The sequence below is a fragment of the Cervus elaphus genome, chromosome 8 (assembly GCF_910594005.1).
Source record: "Cervus elaphus chromosome 8, mCerEla1.1, whole genome shotgun sequence".
NCBI lineage: Eukaryota > Metazoa > Chordata > Mammalia > Artiodactyla > Cervidae > Cervus > Cervus elaphus.
Genome location: NC_057822.1, coordinates 38,844,717 through 38,858,219, shown reverse-complemented (window position 1 = coordinate 38,858,219; position 13,503 = coordinate 38,844,717). Strand labels below are relative to the sequence as shown.

The window sequence follows — 13,503 nt, the reverse complement described above, 5'->3', positions numbered from 1 at the left end:
ATACACAATTTGGATCCAACTTATTTTATATAACTAGTGAGTTTTATATTATTGTACTTGATTTGTGGCTAAAATTTGAGAATGGAAGCTAGACCCTGATGTTGGGAAGGACTGAAGGCAGGAAGAGAAGGGGACAACAGAGGATGAGATGGCTGAATGGTATCACCAACTTAATGGACATGAGTTTGAGTAAACTCCGGGAGTTGGCGATGGACAGGGAGGCCTGGCGTGCTGCAGTCCATGGGGTCGCAAAGAGGAGGACACGACTGAGCAACTGAACTGTACTGATCTGTCTTTATGTGTATCTACACACACAGATGACACTTGAACAACACAGATTTGAACTGTGTGGATCCACTTATGTGTAGGTTTTTTCCAATAGTTGGTATTACAGTATTACATGATCTGCACTTAGCTGAATCTGCGGATATACTGGAACCATGGAGAGAGGGCAGACTATAAGTTATACACAGATTTTAGACTATGCAGAGGGTCAGCTCTCCTTAACCCCACATTATTCAAAGGTCATCTGTATATGTGTTATAGATGTGCGGTATAGTACATACTACCTTTGGATAGTAAGGCTAAAATTTTTAATTTGTAAAGGGCTTTATTCAATTGCTTTTAAAACAAACAAATGCTACATAAATTAAGCATAGTCTCAGAAATTAAAAAAAACTATCCTAAATGTTTCAAGTTCACAAGACCTAGGATTATCTCCACTAAATAAAGGCTAGTTTAAGTTTGTTGGTTTAATTAAAATAGACATGTCTATAAAGTTATCAACACTGAAAAATAATGCAGCCATACCATTTTTATTCTACCTGGGTTATCTCTATTACAGAATTTTTCACCAAGAAAAATAACTTGGTGTACTAAAATTTTCATGAGTAATCTAAACATAACTACTAAGAACAAGTGATTTGAATAGATGTAAGTGTGGTAAGTATTTTCACTTTCCAGTAATAACTATAGTTTATGGTATGTTTATTTAAATATATTCCCCCAATTTTTTCGGTAACTTGAAATCTTAGAGTTTTTCTATGTTAATTTAAATGATGAGTATTGAATTGAATACCTAGATTGTTTCCCAATAAATATTGGAACATTAGTCCTGAATGTAGGTTTATCTACTTTTGGCTTCCTATTACTGAGAAACTTAAGATATTTGGGTTTATTAGTAAACTTTTTTTTTGTTTACCACATTGGAAAATTTATTATGAGGAGGAATGTATTTCTAGAAATTATGACATGTATTTCTAGAAATTATGACGTGTATTTCTAGAAATTATGATGTGTATTTCTAAATTTGCCAATCCACAGCATGCCCATGTAAGAGATAGTCCTCAGCTTCCTACATCTCAGTTTTCACTATGAATTAACCATTCTAAGAGACATTCTAATCATGTATGTAGTTAGAACTACTTAGAAAAATAAACGTCAAGGGAAATAACTGTGTATGAAAAGTAGGTAAGGAAAGTAAAATGACTCATTGTTTTAGAATAAGAGAGAAAAAACAGAACAAAATTGTAGACAGTTTGTGTAAGAGGAACCTTGGTTTTATGTGTAGTCAGGATGGCTAGGATTAAAATAAATTTATTTAATTGTTCAAAAATGAGTTTTACTATCAAAAGTACACTGGTGCAAAATTAGAATTTTATTTTCTCTGTTAAAATTACTAAGGTTTTGTTGGACTTTTGGTCTACTTTTGATAACAGACTGTGAAATTTTCTTTCATTTTTAAGTAATCTGCCTGAACAGTGAAGATTTTATGTCATACCAAAATAACTTTCTGTGCTTCACATTGTCTTCATCAGGTCTTTCACTTAAGAAAACCCAATCTTCTCAAGATTAAGAGCTAAGATTTGCTCACAATTATGTAACTTTCTGTTTTGCCTTTAACAATATCTACTATCATTTTATTAAATGGATATTTTTGACAAACTTCCCCCAAACCAAATTCTAAATGAAGTTTCTTGACTTCAAACTTTTTTGGAATTTTCTAGAAGGCCTCTGGAACATCTCAAGAGATTTGTTCTCTCTCTTTATAAAAAAAAAGATGCTAAACTAAATAGGCTTATTTACTATGTTAAATTAACCAAGAAGCACTGTCAAATAAGTAATATTAAGTCTTCTTTATTTTGTACTTGTATAGGTATATGTTACAAGTGTTCCAGAAACTGTATAACATTCCTGGAACTCTTATATGTTCTGGCAAAATACTATCAGTCACAATTTTAGTTATTATCTTAAAATGCTGTATATCACAGAAATAAATATACTTCCTTAGCAAATTAGTTGGCATCAGATCTGCAACAATGGGCATTTTAAAGTCTTTTGTAACTTACAGACAGCTACTGTTTTACTCTAATATTTTTGCAAAAATGAGACTCATGGAAAGGACTTTACCAAGTGCTCCTGACCACTGACACTGCTACAAAACTAGAAAGTAATAAACCTTGAGTACGTATCTTTCAGCTGAAGAAGCCTCCACATGACATCTAGAATTGGGCAAACTCTGGAGACCTGCAAATAAAACTGACTAGGGAGAGAAATAGCTGAAATCAATGTAGACTGCCTCCACCCAAGATGCTGGATCAAGACTTCATACTTTAACTAAACAATAAAAACCTTTTCTTCTTTTCTTTCTTTTACTTTGGCATTGTCCTAAAAAGACAACACTATCATCCATATCTCCCAGGACATTACTAAGGTGGATAAGCTTTTAGACTACTGGCTCTGCCATTAAAAATACCAATTTATCCGTAATGCTAGAGAACCACTGGTTTTCCCTATGACCACTTTTTCATCTATTCCGAATGTCCTGTAAACTACAACTGAAACTCCCTTAGAAATCATTTTAGGGGGTCTGATTTTTATGGCCAGAACAACTAGTGCCTTGTTTTTACTTTTCTCTTATTATAGGTGCACTAGACACAACTAGACATAATACCGAGAGAAATCACAGTATATCTGCACTCCCAGGTTCTTATGATTATCTGTGATTCTTCCCCAGTCATGAAAAGATCTTACCAGCAGCACCCATCTTTGCCAGAAATTTAGAACAACGTTCTATTTTGAGCTAGGAGATTTACTTTCCAAATGCACTCAAAACCTAACTGACCCTTGGTTTGAATGGGCAAGTGTAACAAATTCCTGCAAATGAATCCATTAGTAGGAATGGTTTGTGCCCCAACATGATTAATCTTGTCTGTGTTGATGATCATTCTCCTTGGGCTTATGCGTGCCTTGATGGCTGGCGTGTAACCAGGCAATGCCTCTTCGGTTGTCTCTCTATGCCCGTGTGTGTGTACGCTCACTTGCTTCAGTCATGTCCGACTCTTTGCAGCTCTATGGACTATAGCCTGCCAGGCTCATGAAATTTTCTAGGCAAGAATGCTGGAGTCAGTTGCCATGCCCTCCTCCAGGGGATCTTACCAACTCACAGATCAAACCCTACTTCCCTGGTTAGGAGTGAGTACAAATGATCAGAAACCATCATTAACTTTTGAAAGTACTGCAGAATCCACTGCTGAAGCTGCCCAAGAAAAATTCTTAGACTTTCTGACCAAGGTTGCTCTTAAGGATGGGACAGCCGTTGATTATCTCGTAGCTTAACAAGAAGGTGTCTGTGCTGCATCCCACACCACTTGCTGCACCTGCGTTAACCCTTCTGGGGAAGCTGAAACTCAGCTTCATAAAATCACGGAACAAGCTACTCGGCTTTAAAAAGTGATTGCTTTAATAAGACCTTTCTCTGACATATTTAATTTTGATTGGCTTGGGTCTTGGGGACCATGGCTCTGAAGTGCACTCCAGACACTGAGAATTGTCTTGCTTATAATAATCCTAACAGTCTTCCCAATGCACTTTAAATGCATGTTTAAGTGCATGTTTGCAGCCACTGACCACCAAACGATACCCTACGAAAGAAATGGCAGAAAACGGATGAAGAGAATGACCAACTTAAAACAGGTGAACCTGAAGTCATGATCTGTGAATAGCACACAGAGAATCAGCAAAAACTGGGAGACCTTCAGAGCAGTAGCTTGGAGTGGCATGTGGTGCTTTAAATTTTTATCACATATCTCAGGCTAAGTCTGATCAAAATAGGGGAATTGTTAAAAAAGACACAACTGGCCCAAAATGGAGTCACTTGTGCTAAGCCCTACTTCACCAAGCTGAAACTTACAAATTTAATATAGATTCAGCCTCTCCCAGGAATAGAATCTTAAATCAGGCAATCTGGAATGGCCAGGTCAGAACTAGTGAGGTTATCTGACTCACAGACCCCTACCATTCCCTAAAGGAAGGTGACCCTGTCACAAACCATCAGCTCTTTGCTGGTATAACTTCCTTGTCCAGGTTGCCCCTATAAAAAGTCTTTCACTTTGTATAGCATATCAGAAAGAAAGCGAAGTCGCTCAGCCGTGTCTGACTTTGCGACCCCATAGACTGTAGCCTATCAGGCTCCTCCATCCATGGGATTTTTCAGGCAAGAGTACTGGAGTGGGTTGCCATTTCTTTCTCCAAGGGATCTTCCCAAACCAGGGATCGAACCCAGGTCTCCTGCATTGTAGGCAGACGCTTTTACCAGCTGAACCACTGGGGAAGTCCCTCATAGCATTTCAGAGCTCCTCCCTATAAATGCTAGATGAGATGCTGCCCAATTCATGAATCACTGAATAAAGCCAGTGAGATCTTTAAAATTTACTCAGTTGAATTTTGTTTCTTAATACTCTGAACATTATCTGACATATAATAAGTTTTTATAAGTGCTTACTGAATAAATAAAATAAATTATATTTCAATATTTCATTAAAGCACTTTTGTTTATCTCTTAAACACTATACCCATCCTGACACTGTACAAGAGGCAGGGATCAAGATCATCCCCAAGAAAAAGAAATGCAAAAAGGCAAAATGGTTGTCTGAGGAGGCCTTACAAATAGCTGTGAAAAGAAGAGAAACGAAAGGCAAAGAAGAAAAGGAAAAATATACTTATTTGAATGCAGAGTTCCAAAGAATAGCAAGGAGAGATAAGAAAGCCTTCCTAGAGATCAGTGCAAAGAAATAGAGGAAAACAATAGAATGGGAAAGCCTAGAGATCTCTTCAAGAAAATTAGAGATACCAAGGGAACATTTCATGCAAAGATGGGCAAAATAAAGGAGAGAAATGGTAATGGACCTAACACAAGCAGAAGCTATTAAGAAGAGTTGACAAGAATGCACAGAAGAACTGTACAAACTAGATCTTCATGACCCAGATAATCATGATGGTGTGATCACTCACCTAGAGCCAGACATGCTGGAATGCAAAGTCAAGTGCGCCTTAGGAAGCATCACCATGAACAAAGCTAGTGGAAGTGATGGAATTCCAGTTGAGCTATTTCAAATCCTAAAAATGATGCTGTTAAAGTGCTGCACTCAATATGCCAGCCAGTTTGGAAAACTCAGCAGTGTCCACAGGACTGGAAAAGGTCAGTTTCCATTCCAATACCAAAGAATGCTCAAACTACCACACAATTGCACTCATCTCACACGCTAGCAAAGTAATGATCAAAATTCTCCAAGCCAGGCTTCAATAGTACGTTGAACCGTAAACTTTCAGATGTTCAAGCTGAATTTCAAAAGGCAGAGGAACCAGAGATAAAATTGCCAATATCCATTGGAGCATCACAAAAGCAAGAGAGCTCCAGAAAAACATCTACTTCTGCTTTATTGACTAGGCCAAAGCCTTTGACTGTGTGGATCACAACAAACTGTGGAAAATTCTCAAAGAGATGGGAATACCAGACCACCTGACCTGCCTCTTGAGAAATCTGTATGCAGGTCAGGAAGCAACAGTTAGAACTGGACATGGAACAACAGACTGGTTCCAAATAGGAAAAGCTGTATGTCAAGGCTGTATATTGTTACCCTGCCTATTTAACTTATATGCAGAGTACATCATGCAAAATGCTGGGCTGGATGAAGCACAAGCTGGAATCAAGATTGCCAGGAGAAATATCAATAACCTCAGATATGTAGATGATACCACCCTTATGGCAGAAAGTGAAGAAGAAAAAGAGCCTCTTGATGAAAGTGAAAGAGGAGAGTGAAAAAGTTGGCTTAAAGCTCAACATTCAGAAAACTAAGATGATGGCATCTGGTCCCATCACTTCATGGCAAGTAGATGGGGAAACAATGGAAACAGTGAGAGACTTTATTTTTTTGGGCTCCAAAATCACTGCAGATGGTGACTGCAGCCATGAAATTAAAAGATGCTTGCTCCTTGGAAGAAAAGTTATGACAAACCTAGACAGCATATTAAAAAGCAGAGGCGTTACTTTACCAACAAAGGTCCGTCTAGTCAAAGCTATTGTTTTTCCAGTAGTCATGTATAGATGTGAGAGCTGGACGATAAAGAAAGCTGAGCATAGAAGAATTGAAAGAATTGACGCTTTTGAACTGTGGTGTTGGAGAAGACTCTTGAGAGTCCCTTGGACTGCACGGAGATCCAACCAGTCAATCCTAAAGGAGATCAGTCCTGAACATTCATTGGGAGGACTGATGCAGAAGCTGAAACTCCAATACTTTGGCTACCTAACGCGAAGAACTGACTCATTTGAAAAGACCCTGACGCTGGGAAAGATGGAAGGCAGGAGGAGAAGGGGATGACAGATGATGAGATGGTTGGAAGGAATCACGGAGTCAATGGCCATGAGTCTGAGTAAACTCCAGGAATTGGCGATGGACAGGGAGGCCTGGTGTGCTGCAGTCCATGGGGTCGCAAAGAATTGGACACGACTGAGCAACTGAACTGAACTGATACCCATCTTTTTGTTCATAATGTTTTTAGCCACCTTTCCATTTAAAAACAATTTCCCTAAATCCTAATTAAACTTAGAGATTGTGCGACATTATGATTCATTATGACCTGCCTCAAAGCAGGTATCAAATGCTAAGTAAATTGCAGTCATTTTATCTTTTCACCTAAAAAGGATACCTTTATATCTTTCAGTGCAAAACCTAGAATGTTCTATCACCACCCATGGATTAGGCAAAAGCAACTCCAGTCTATGGAGAGCCCTTGTCCAAGCAGCAGAAGACAGCACATGGCCTCCTTGCTCCCTGCTCTATGACCAAGAATCAAAGATTTTACCGCTGGCCTTTGTCCTGACTTTACCAATATGACTCATCTTAACAGTGTAAATGTGAACATGATTTTATATGAATTTTCATATTACAGACGTCTGCTCACTTAACATAAAGCTCCATTTCAATCACAGGCTTTTTTTCCTTCTCAGAAATGATCAAGAAGAAATGTGGAAAATTATTCTTTGTTTTTTTTGAATAGAAACTACCAACATTTTAACAAATTGATTTTTGCTGAAAATAAACATAATAAAGTGGTATTTTAAAAACAGAAAGTGAGGGATTTCCCTGCAACAAAATTTTAGGATTATTTAGCTGTCTCTAAGAAGACGAATAAAACTGTGAACATAATGGTTGACTTATTGAGAAAGAAAAACATATCATACAAAGACCAGAAAACAGAGTGGAAGAGAAAGGTCTGTAATGGCTTGGCTGCTAAAGGACATTTTTACTCTCATGTCAGCACTAAGTGCTCTTCCCAATGAATAAACCATATGTCCATTTTTATATGCTTCCTTTCTCTTAGATTCTGCTACTTCACAATATTCCCTTTGTCCCAGCCCCTGCCTCATCTTCAGCCACCCCCAGCCTGGCTCCCCCATCCCTCACTTCAGCTCCTTGGGCAACTAGTATTTGTGCCCTAGCTTCCAATTTGAACATCTGCTACCTGAAAAAAAGAAAAATCACCTCATTGCCTAACATCCTCCAGGGCAAAAAGTTTGAAGGATTCAGCATCCTCAAAAAAAACAGCCACAGAAGGACAAAAAAAGAAGCAGCAGCAGCATATCTTTTCCAGCTCAGTAAAATCTATCTATATAAAGATGAAATGAATAACACTTTTAAAAATTATTCATTGCAAGGAAATCCATGTTACCAACAACGTATTGTCTTTCTTTATGCATAGACTGAGACCCACACAGTTTATTTCATTTTTGCAAGTGTGTCTCTTTTTCAACATATTACCATATAAAAGAGATAGAGCATATATATAACTCCAGAGAACAAAATGCCAGTATTTCCTCTCTTTCTCTGGATCTTTTTTTTTCTCTCTCTCTCTCTTTTTATGTCCCAAAACACTTCCCCAGCTGAAAGATAAGAAAATATTTTCATTGAATTAAAGTGAGCCCTGTGTTAAAACAGCTTGCCTGAATCCAGAGCTCTGAATCCAATGAGAGCTTCATTTCAACGCTTGGTCAGCAGCCCTTCCTTTTTCATTTCTTTCTATCAGTGGCCTTGCTTCCAACCTAAATTCTCATCACCATATACCTTTGCCCCCATGCTTTTGCTAGTCCACTTCCTTGATATGTTTGCACTTAATTTGATTCCATCCTTCATGCTGTTTTCATTATTCTTAGTTCATCCACACCACATAAATTATCACTTTTGTTTTCAGTTCCCCTGTGCCCCCTTCACACCAATTCCAAATAAATACTGATTCTCATCTATTTAATCCAAATTAATTCAGATTCCCTCTCCTCATCGCCCATCTCCACCTCTGCCTCCCCTCCTGTCTATTTCTCTTTCTTACAGCACCTGCTTTTCCCTCCATGTTTGTCTCTGCAGAAGGTTTTACTGGCAGAATGCTTCTGGAGGGTGCAAGGTCATTGCTTCCTGTGTTGTCTTAGGAAAGCTGTGTTCTACATTACTGCCAACTTCAATGGGTCAATGTCTGCATGTCCAATTGCATCTTCTATGACGAGTGGCCGTGCATCACCACCCGGACACTGAAATTACGGAAGTGAGGAAAGAAAAGCTTCTTGCTTTTTAGTGGCATTTAACTTCAAGTGGTTTATTTCTAGTTTACATAAAGCTGTTTTTCTTTTTTTCCACAAAATCATCATTAATCAATATCATCAGCAATAGTCAGGACTACAACCAACCCTATTACTGTCTTTAATGAGCTCTTACCATCTGCCAAGTAGTTTACATATATTTGGGCTTCCCTGGTGGCTCAAGGTAAAGAATCTGCCTGCAATGCAAGAGACCTGGTTTCAATCCCTGGGTTGGGAAGATCCCCTGGAGGAAGAAATGGCAACCCATTCCAGTACTCCTGCATAGAGAATTCCAGGGACAGAGGAGCCTAGCAGGCTACAGTCCATGGGATCCCAAAGAGTCGGACACAACTGAGCAACTTTCACTTTACATATATTTACTCATTTAATTTTCAAAACAATCTAGGAGGTAAATTATCCCTGTTTTACAGAGAGGAAACTGAGACTCAGGGAAGATGCATCAGGTATCCAGGTCATAAATCTAGAAAGCTGTAGAGCCAGAATTCAAACCTGAGTCTCCCTGACTGCAAAGCCCTGCTCTTAACTGCCCTGCAGTGCTGCCTTCCCAATAATGCAAGGTGTCTTCTTGGATAAATTCCCCACAGGGAGGATTCTTTCCACTTTAATCCACTATAGGGCAAGTGGTTGCAGGTGCTGGGAAACATAATGAGCTCCACCTTGATAATCACTCTGAGTAGACAATGCCCAAAAAACAAAGCACAGAAGATGCATCACTTCTCAGAGTTATCCTCCTAACACATCCATTAGAAAGAGGGGACAGGAAAAAGAAGCAAATGCTCTGGACTCACCACCCCCCGCCGCCCGCCCAAAAGAATCTCTGCTTCCCCAGAGATGCCCAGCCTCCAAACGAGGCAGGACATAGCCTGTCTTCATGTCAATAATTTGAAAAATGTGCTCATAACCATGAATTCCATACCCCCAACAAAGCTCAACCTTCTCGCCTCATCCTGCCTTCTTTGGTTTCCTGGGGGGAACAGGAGATGAGTCACGGCTGAATCCTGGGAGCCTGCAATGTCTTCTAGTTACTTTACTCACTGATTTGAGAAAGACAAATAAATAAAACTAACCTCCAGAACAATACCAGACAGGTGAAAAAAAGAAAAAGTTGACAGCAGCAGGAAGCTTTTGCCTTGAAGTATGTGGACTGGAGGACGCGAACTCAAACTCCAAAAGGAACCATGAGTGGGACTTGAACCTGAGCCACGAGTTCAAAAGTAACCTTAGGATAACTTTCCATGAACCAAGCAAGGACCACAAGCAAAAGTCAGTTTGAAATGAGAGGAAAACATGCCTAAGTCTTATGCTGTGACGAAACACTGTCCGCTATCATCCTCCCATGGGAATGACCTTGAAATTCAAGGTGGTGATGGTTTCAAGACACACATTATACACTCCTACCTCAGGGAAGCTCCTCTGTTCTACACAAAGACATTTCCCAAAACTGCCTCCCCCAAGAACATTAGAGCTGAAAGGGGCCTCAAAAGCCAAATTGTTTGGCAGCTGTAGAGAATGAGGCCACCCGTGAGGTAAAGGGCTGTGTTCAAGATGACAAAGCTAGTTAGTGACAGTACTAGGACTAGAACCTAGGGTTCCCCATTTTCCAACCAATGATCCGTGCACTGCACACCTCTCTGGTAACACACTCTGCAAGTCACCACAGAGCACCCAGAAGGCAAGCAGCAAGCCCAAGGAGAAGAACTCTCTCCAGACACATCTCCCAGCCTGGATCTAATCACCCATTTCCTCCCAGCAACACTCTGATTCTGCTACTTACACTTTCGGAGCTCTTCCCCGTTCAGCTGGTATTGTGCACGCAGTTTGAAAAAAACATACTGGCAATATCCTTTCAGGGACTCATTTAAAAACCACTAATGACAGTAATTGTTCCTACAATGCTAACCCCAAGAACAGACACCAGCCCTAAGTTTCTACCTCAAAGCAGAGGACAAAGAGCAGATTCAAGGAAAATGCTAATCTCATTCTTTTCTTCACAAACCCCACTCTTCTAAATTATCCCATCGCTCCCAAGATCACTATGAGTCCGGGGAGTCACCACGGAAGTCCTGAGTAAACTATACAGTCCCTGCTGGTCCCCACCGCCCTTACCACACACATAGCAATGTAATCACTTTAGCAACTTCGCTGTAACAAGCTCATTAAAAAGCAATTCTGCCATCTCTCCATAAAGCACGCGCCAGAGAACAATGCAAAAGAGGAGATGCCAATTAATTATAGAATGATCACATCTAATGAACTCTGAAACCCTCCTGCTGTTGGTGACTTTGATGAAAAATCAGGGATGCTGGAAAAAGAGTAAATAGGGACACCCTGGCTACCTTGTTCAATTGCGAATTCTCTCCAAGGTAACTTCTCAGATTCCAGTGTTGATCAAAACTGCAGAATCACCCCGATAAAACAACAAAAAGTGTCAGGGAAGTGCCAGGTGCATACATCACGTACGGCTGTGAGTCACACCACCAGAACCCCTGTCGGGCATCCTCAGCAGTGTCTGATACCACACTGAGGCTGGCATTGCCCTCTGAAAGGATCTCCAAGCCAGCAAGGGACAAACCCACGTCTGGTGCCGGGGACACCTGGAGATCCTAAGGTTAACAGGTGAGTCACTTGGCTTCCCTCCCGGGCCCGCCTGCCTCTCTACACCTCCTAGCTGGCATGGATGCCACGTCTCGGAACAGAGAGCAGCCCGTCCCCCCACGAGGCTAAAGGAGGAAAAAGAAGAAACCACGTGCGGCCAACTTGTACCACTACCTGTGTGAGTCCTCTGGTGGGCCTTTAAGTGGGAGCTTTTTGTATAAACCTTCCGGCACCCGTTAAACTGACAGCGATGAACCCTCTTCTTGTTTTCGGGGCACGCCTCGGCCCCTACCCCTCCGTGATCACTCTCGCTCTGTCCACTCTTAACTGTCCCAGCTGCCGCCACGGCTGCCGCCGCCGTTGCCACCCCTCCCACCTTGACGGAGCCGAGCGCAGCCTTCTTGGCCACCAGTTTCAACGTCACTGTGCCATCCACGGCTGAGAGAGTCTGTGAGGTTTTCACCAGATGGCGGCTGAGCTCAGGGGACGATGGGGGCGTTAATGAGGTCACTGCGTTGAGCTGGGCCTGGTTGACGGCTGTGTAGCTGTCTAGAGAAGAGCTGGTTGGCTGGAGGCTGAGGCAGGTCTCAGATAGCAACTTGTCCCGAGAGAGCAGAATGTCCACGGCCGAGCTCTTCTCGCAGATGGTCGCTTCCACGGGGAGCAGCAGGGGGTCTAAGCGCCGGAAGCTCTCCTCGATGCATGGGGGAGGAGAAGCGCGGAGGAAACAGTCCAAGTCCTCACCGAAGGTCTCCGAGATCCTCCTGGGCTCTGTCTGCAGGTAGCGTTCCAATTCAAGGCATGTCTGCAGAGGGCAAGGAGGGAGGGAGAGAAACAGCCATCAGAAGCAAAGAACACCAGGGGACCACATGTTGACAGGCTGAGGAGGAATCTACAGGAAGGAACAGAGGATGCTTCCTGGCCCGTATCTGAAATTTTCTTGGTGAAGGGTCTGACCTTGTTATTTTTCTCCCTGGACACTTCTGAAGGGTTCACAAGGGTTACATCATATGAGCTCAACTACTACAGTTAATGGGGAACTAGAAACCCAGAAGGGCTGTCTCACACCATCAAGTTCCCTGAGAATATTCAATGTTAAAATGACCTCACATCCCACAACCCAATTCAGTAGGTGAGATGCTCTAAGCCTCCCTAGGAGGCCTTATGCAAGCATGAAGCAAACAAAATCAGATGAGGTTTTCATAGCAAGGTAAGACTCCCCACAGTCCAACTTCATCTTTCAAACAGACTTTGGCAAATCACAAAGCACAATCGCTACGTATTGCGTGGCAAGAAGCCTGAGTCCCATTACAATAGTTTGACATCTCTGTCTACGTGATAAAAATAAGTTCAAACACAGCTATTTGAATTGTTAAAGAAAAAGACACTAATCTATTTCAATATAAAGTTTTCACCTGGTAAAGAAGTGAGGTAAGAAAAATAAAATCAGAAAAGTTCAGAGTTTCAACAAATTTTCATCCATGGTGCTCGTAAGTCTTTGTAAGATGGTAGAAGTGTTTTATGGCAAAAATGGATATTTAAGTTTATAATCTGAAAGCGCTCTTCACTTAACCCTGCTCTTTCAGAATCTGGTAGAAAACCATAGTCCTAACTTACGTGTGCTGAGTTACTTCAGGTGTGTCTGACACTTTGTGACCCTATGGACTGTAGCCTGCCAGGCTCCTCTGTCCACGGGATTCTCCAGGCCAGAATACTGGAGTGGGGGGTCATGCCCTCCTCTAGGGGATCTTCCTGACCCAGGGACTGAACCCGTGTCTCTTATGTCTCCTGCACTGGCTGGCAGGTTCTTTGCCACTAGTGCCACCTGGCAAGCCCAGTCCTAACATACGCCACCAGTTCAATTTGTTCTAACTTCTGGGGCTTCAACAAAGAAACACTGCTGGCTAATTTAAAATCTGACTAGCTCCTAATTCTCTGGCTCTCTAGCACTTCTATGTTTTCAACCAGTGTTGTGATTC

General features: G+C 41.4%; 1 protein-coding gene across 4 annotated transcripts in view; it reads right to left on the bottom strand.

Annotated features, from left to right (window-relative positions):
* KLF7 (Kruppel like factor 7) overlaps nt 1–13,503 on the bottom strand; it is a 96,806-nt gene that overhangs the window by 43,620 nt on the left and 39,683 nt on the right. For 2 of the 4 annotated variants that reach the window (XM_043910250.1, XM_043910249.1), the window contains one exon: nt 11,696–12,329. In XM_043910250.1, the coding sequence (XP_043766185.1) occupies nt 11,696–12,329 (634 nt within the window). The remainder of the gene's footprint in view (nt 1–11,695; nt 12,330–13,503) is intronic. The other 2 variants (XM_043910252.1, XM_043910251.1) reach the window with 2 other exon arrangements.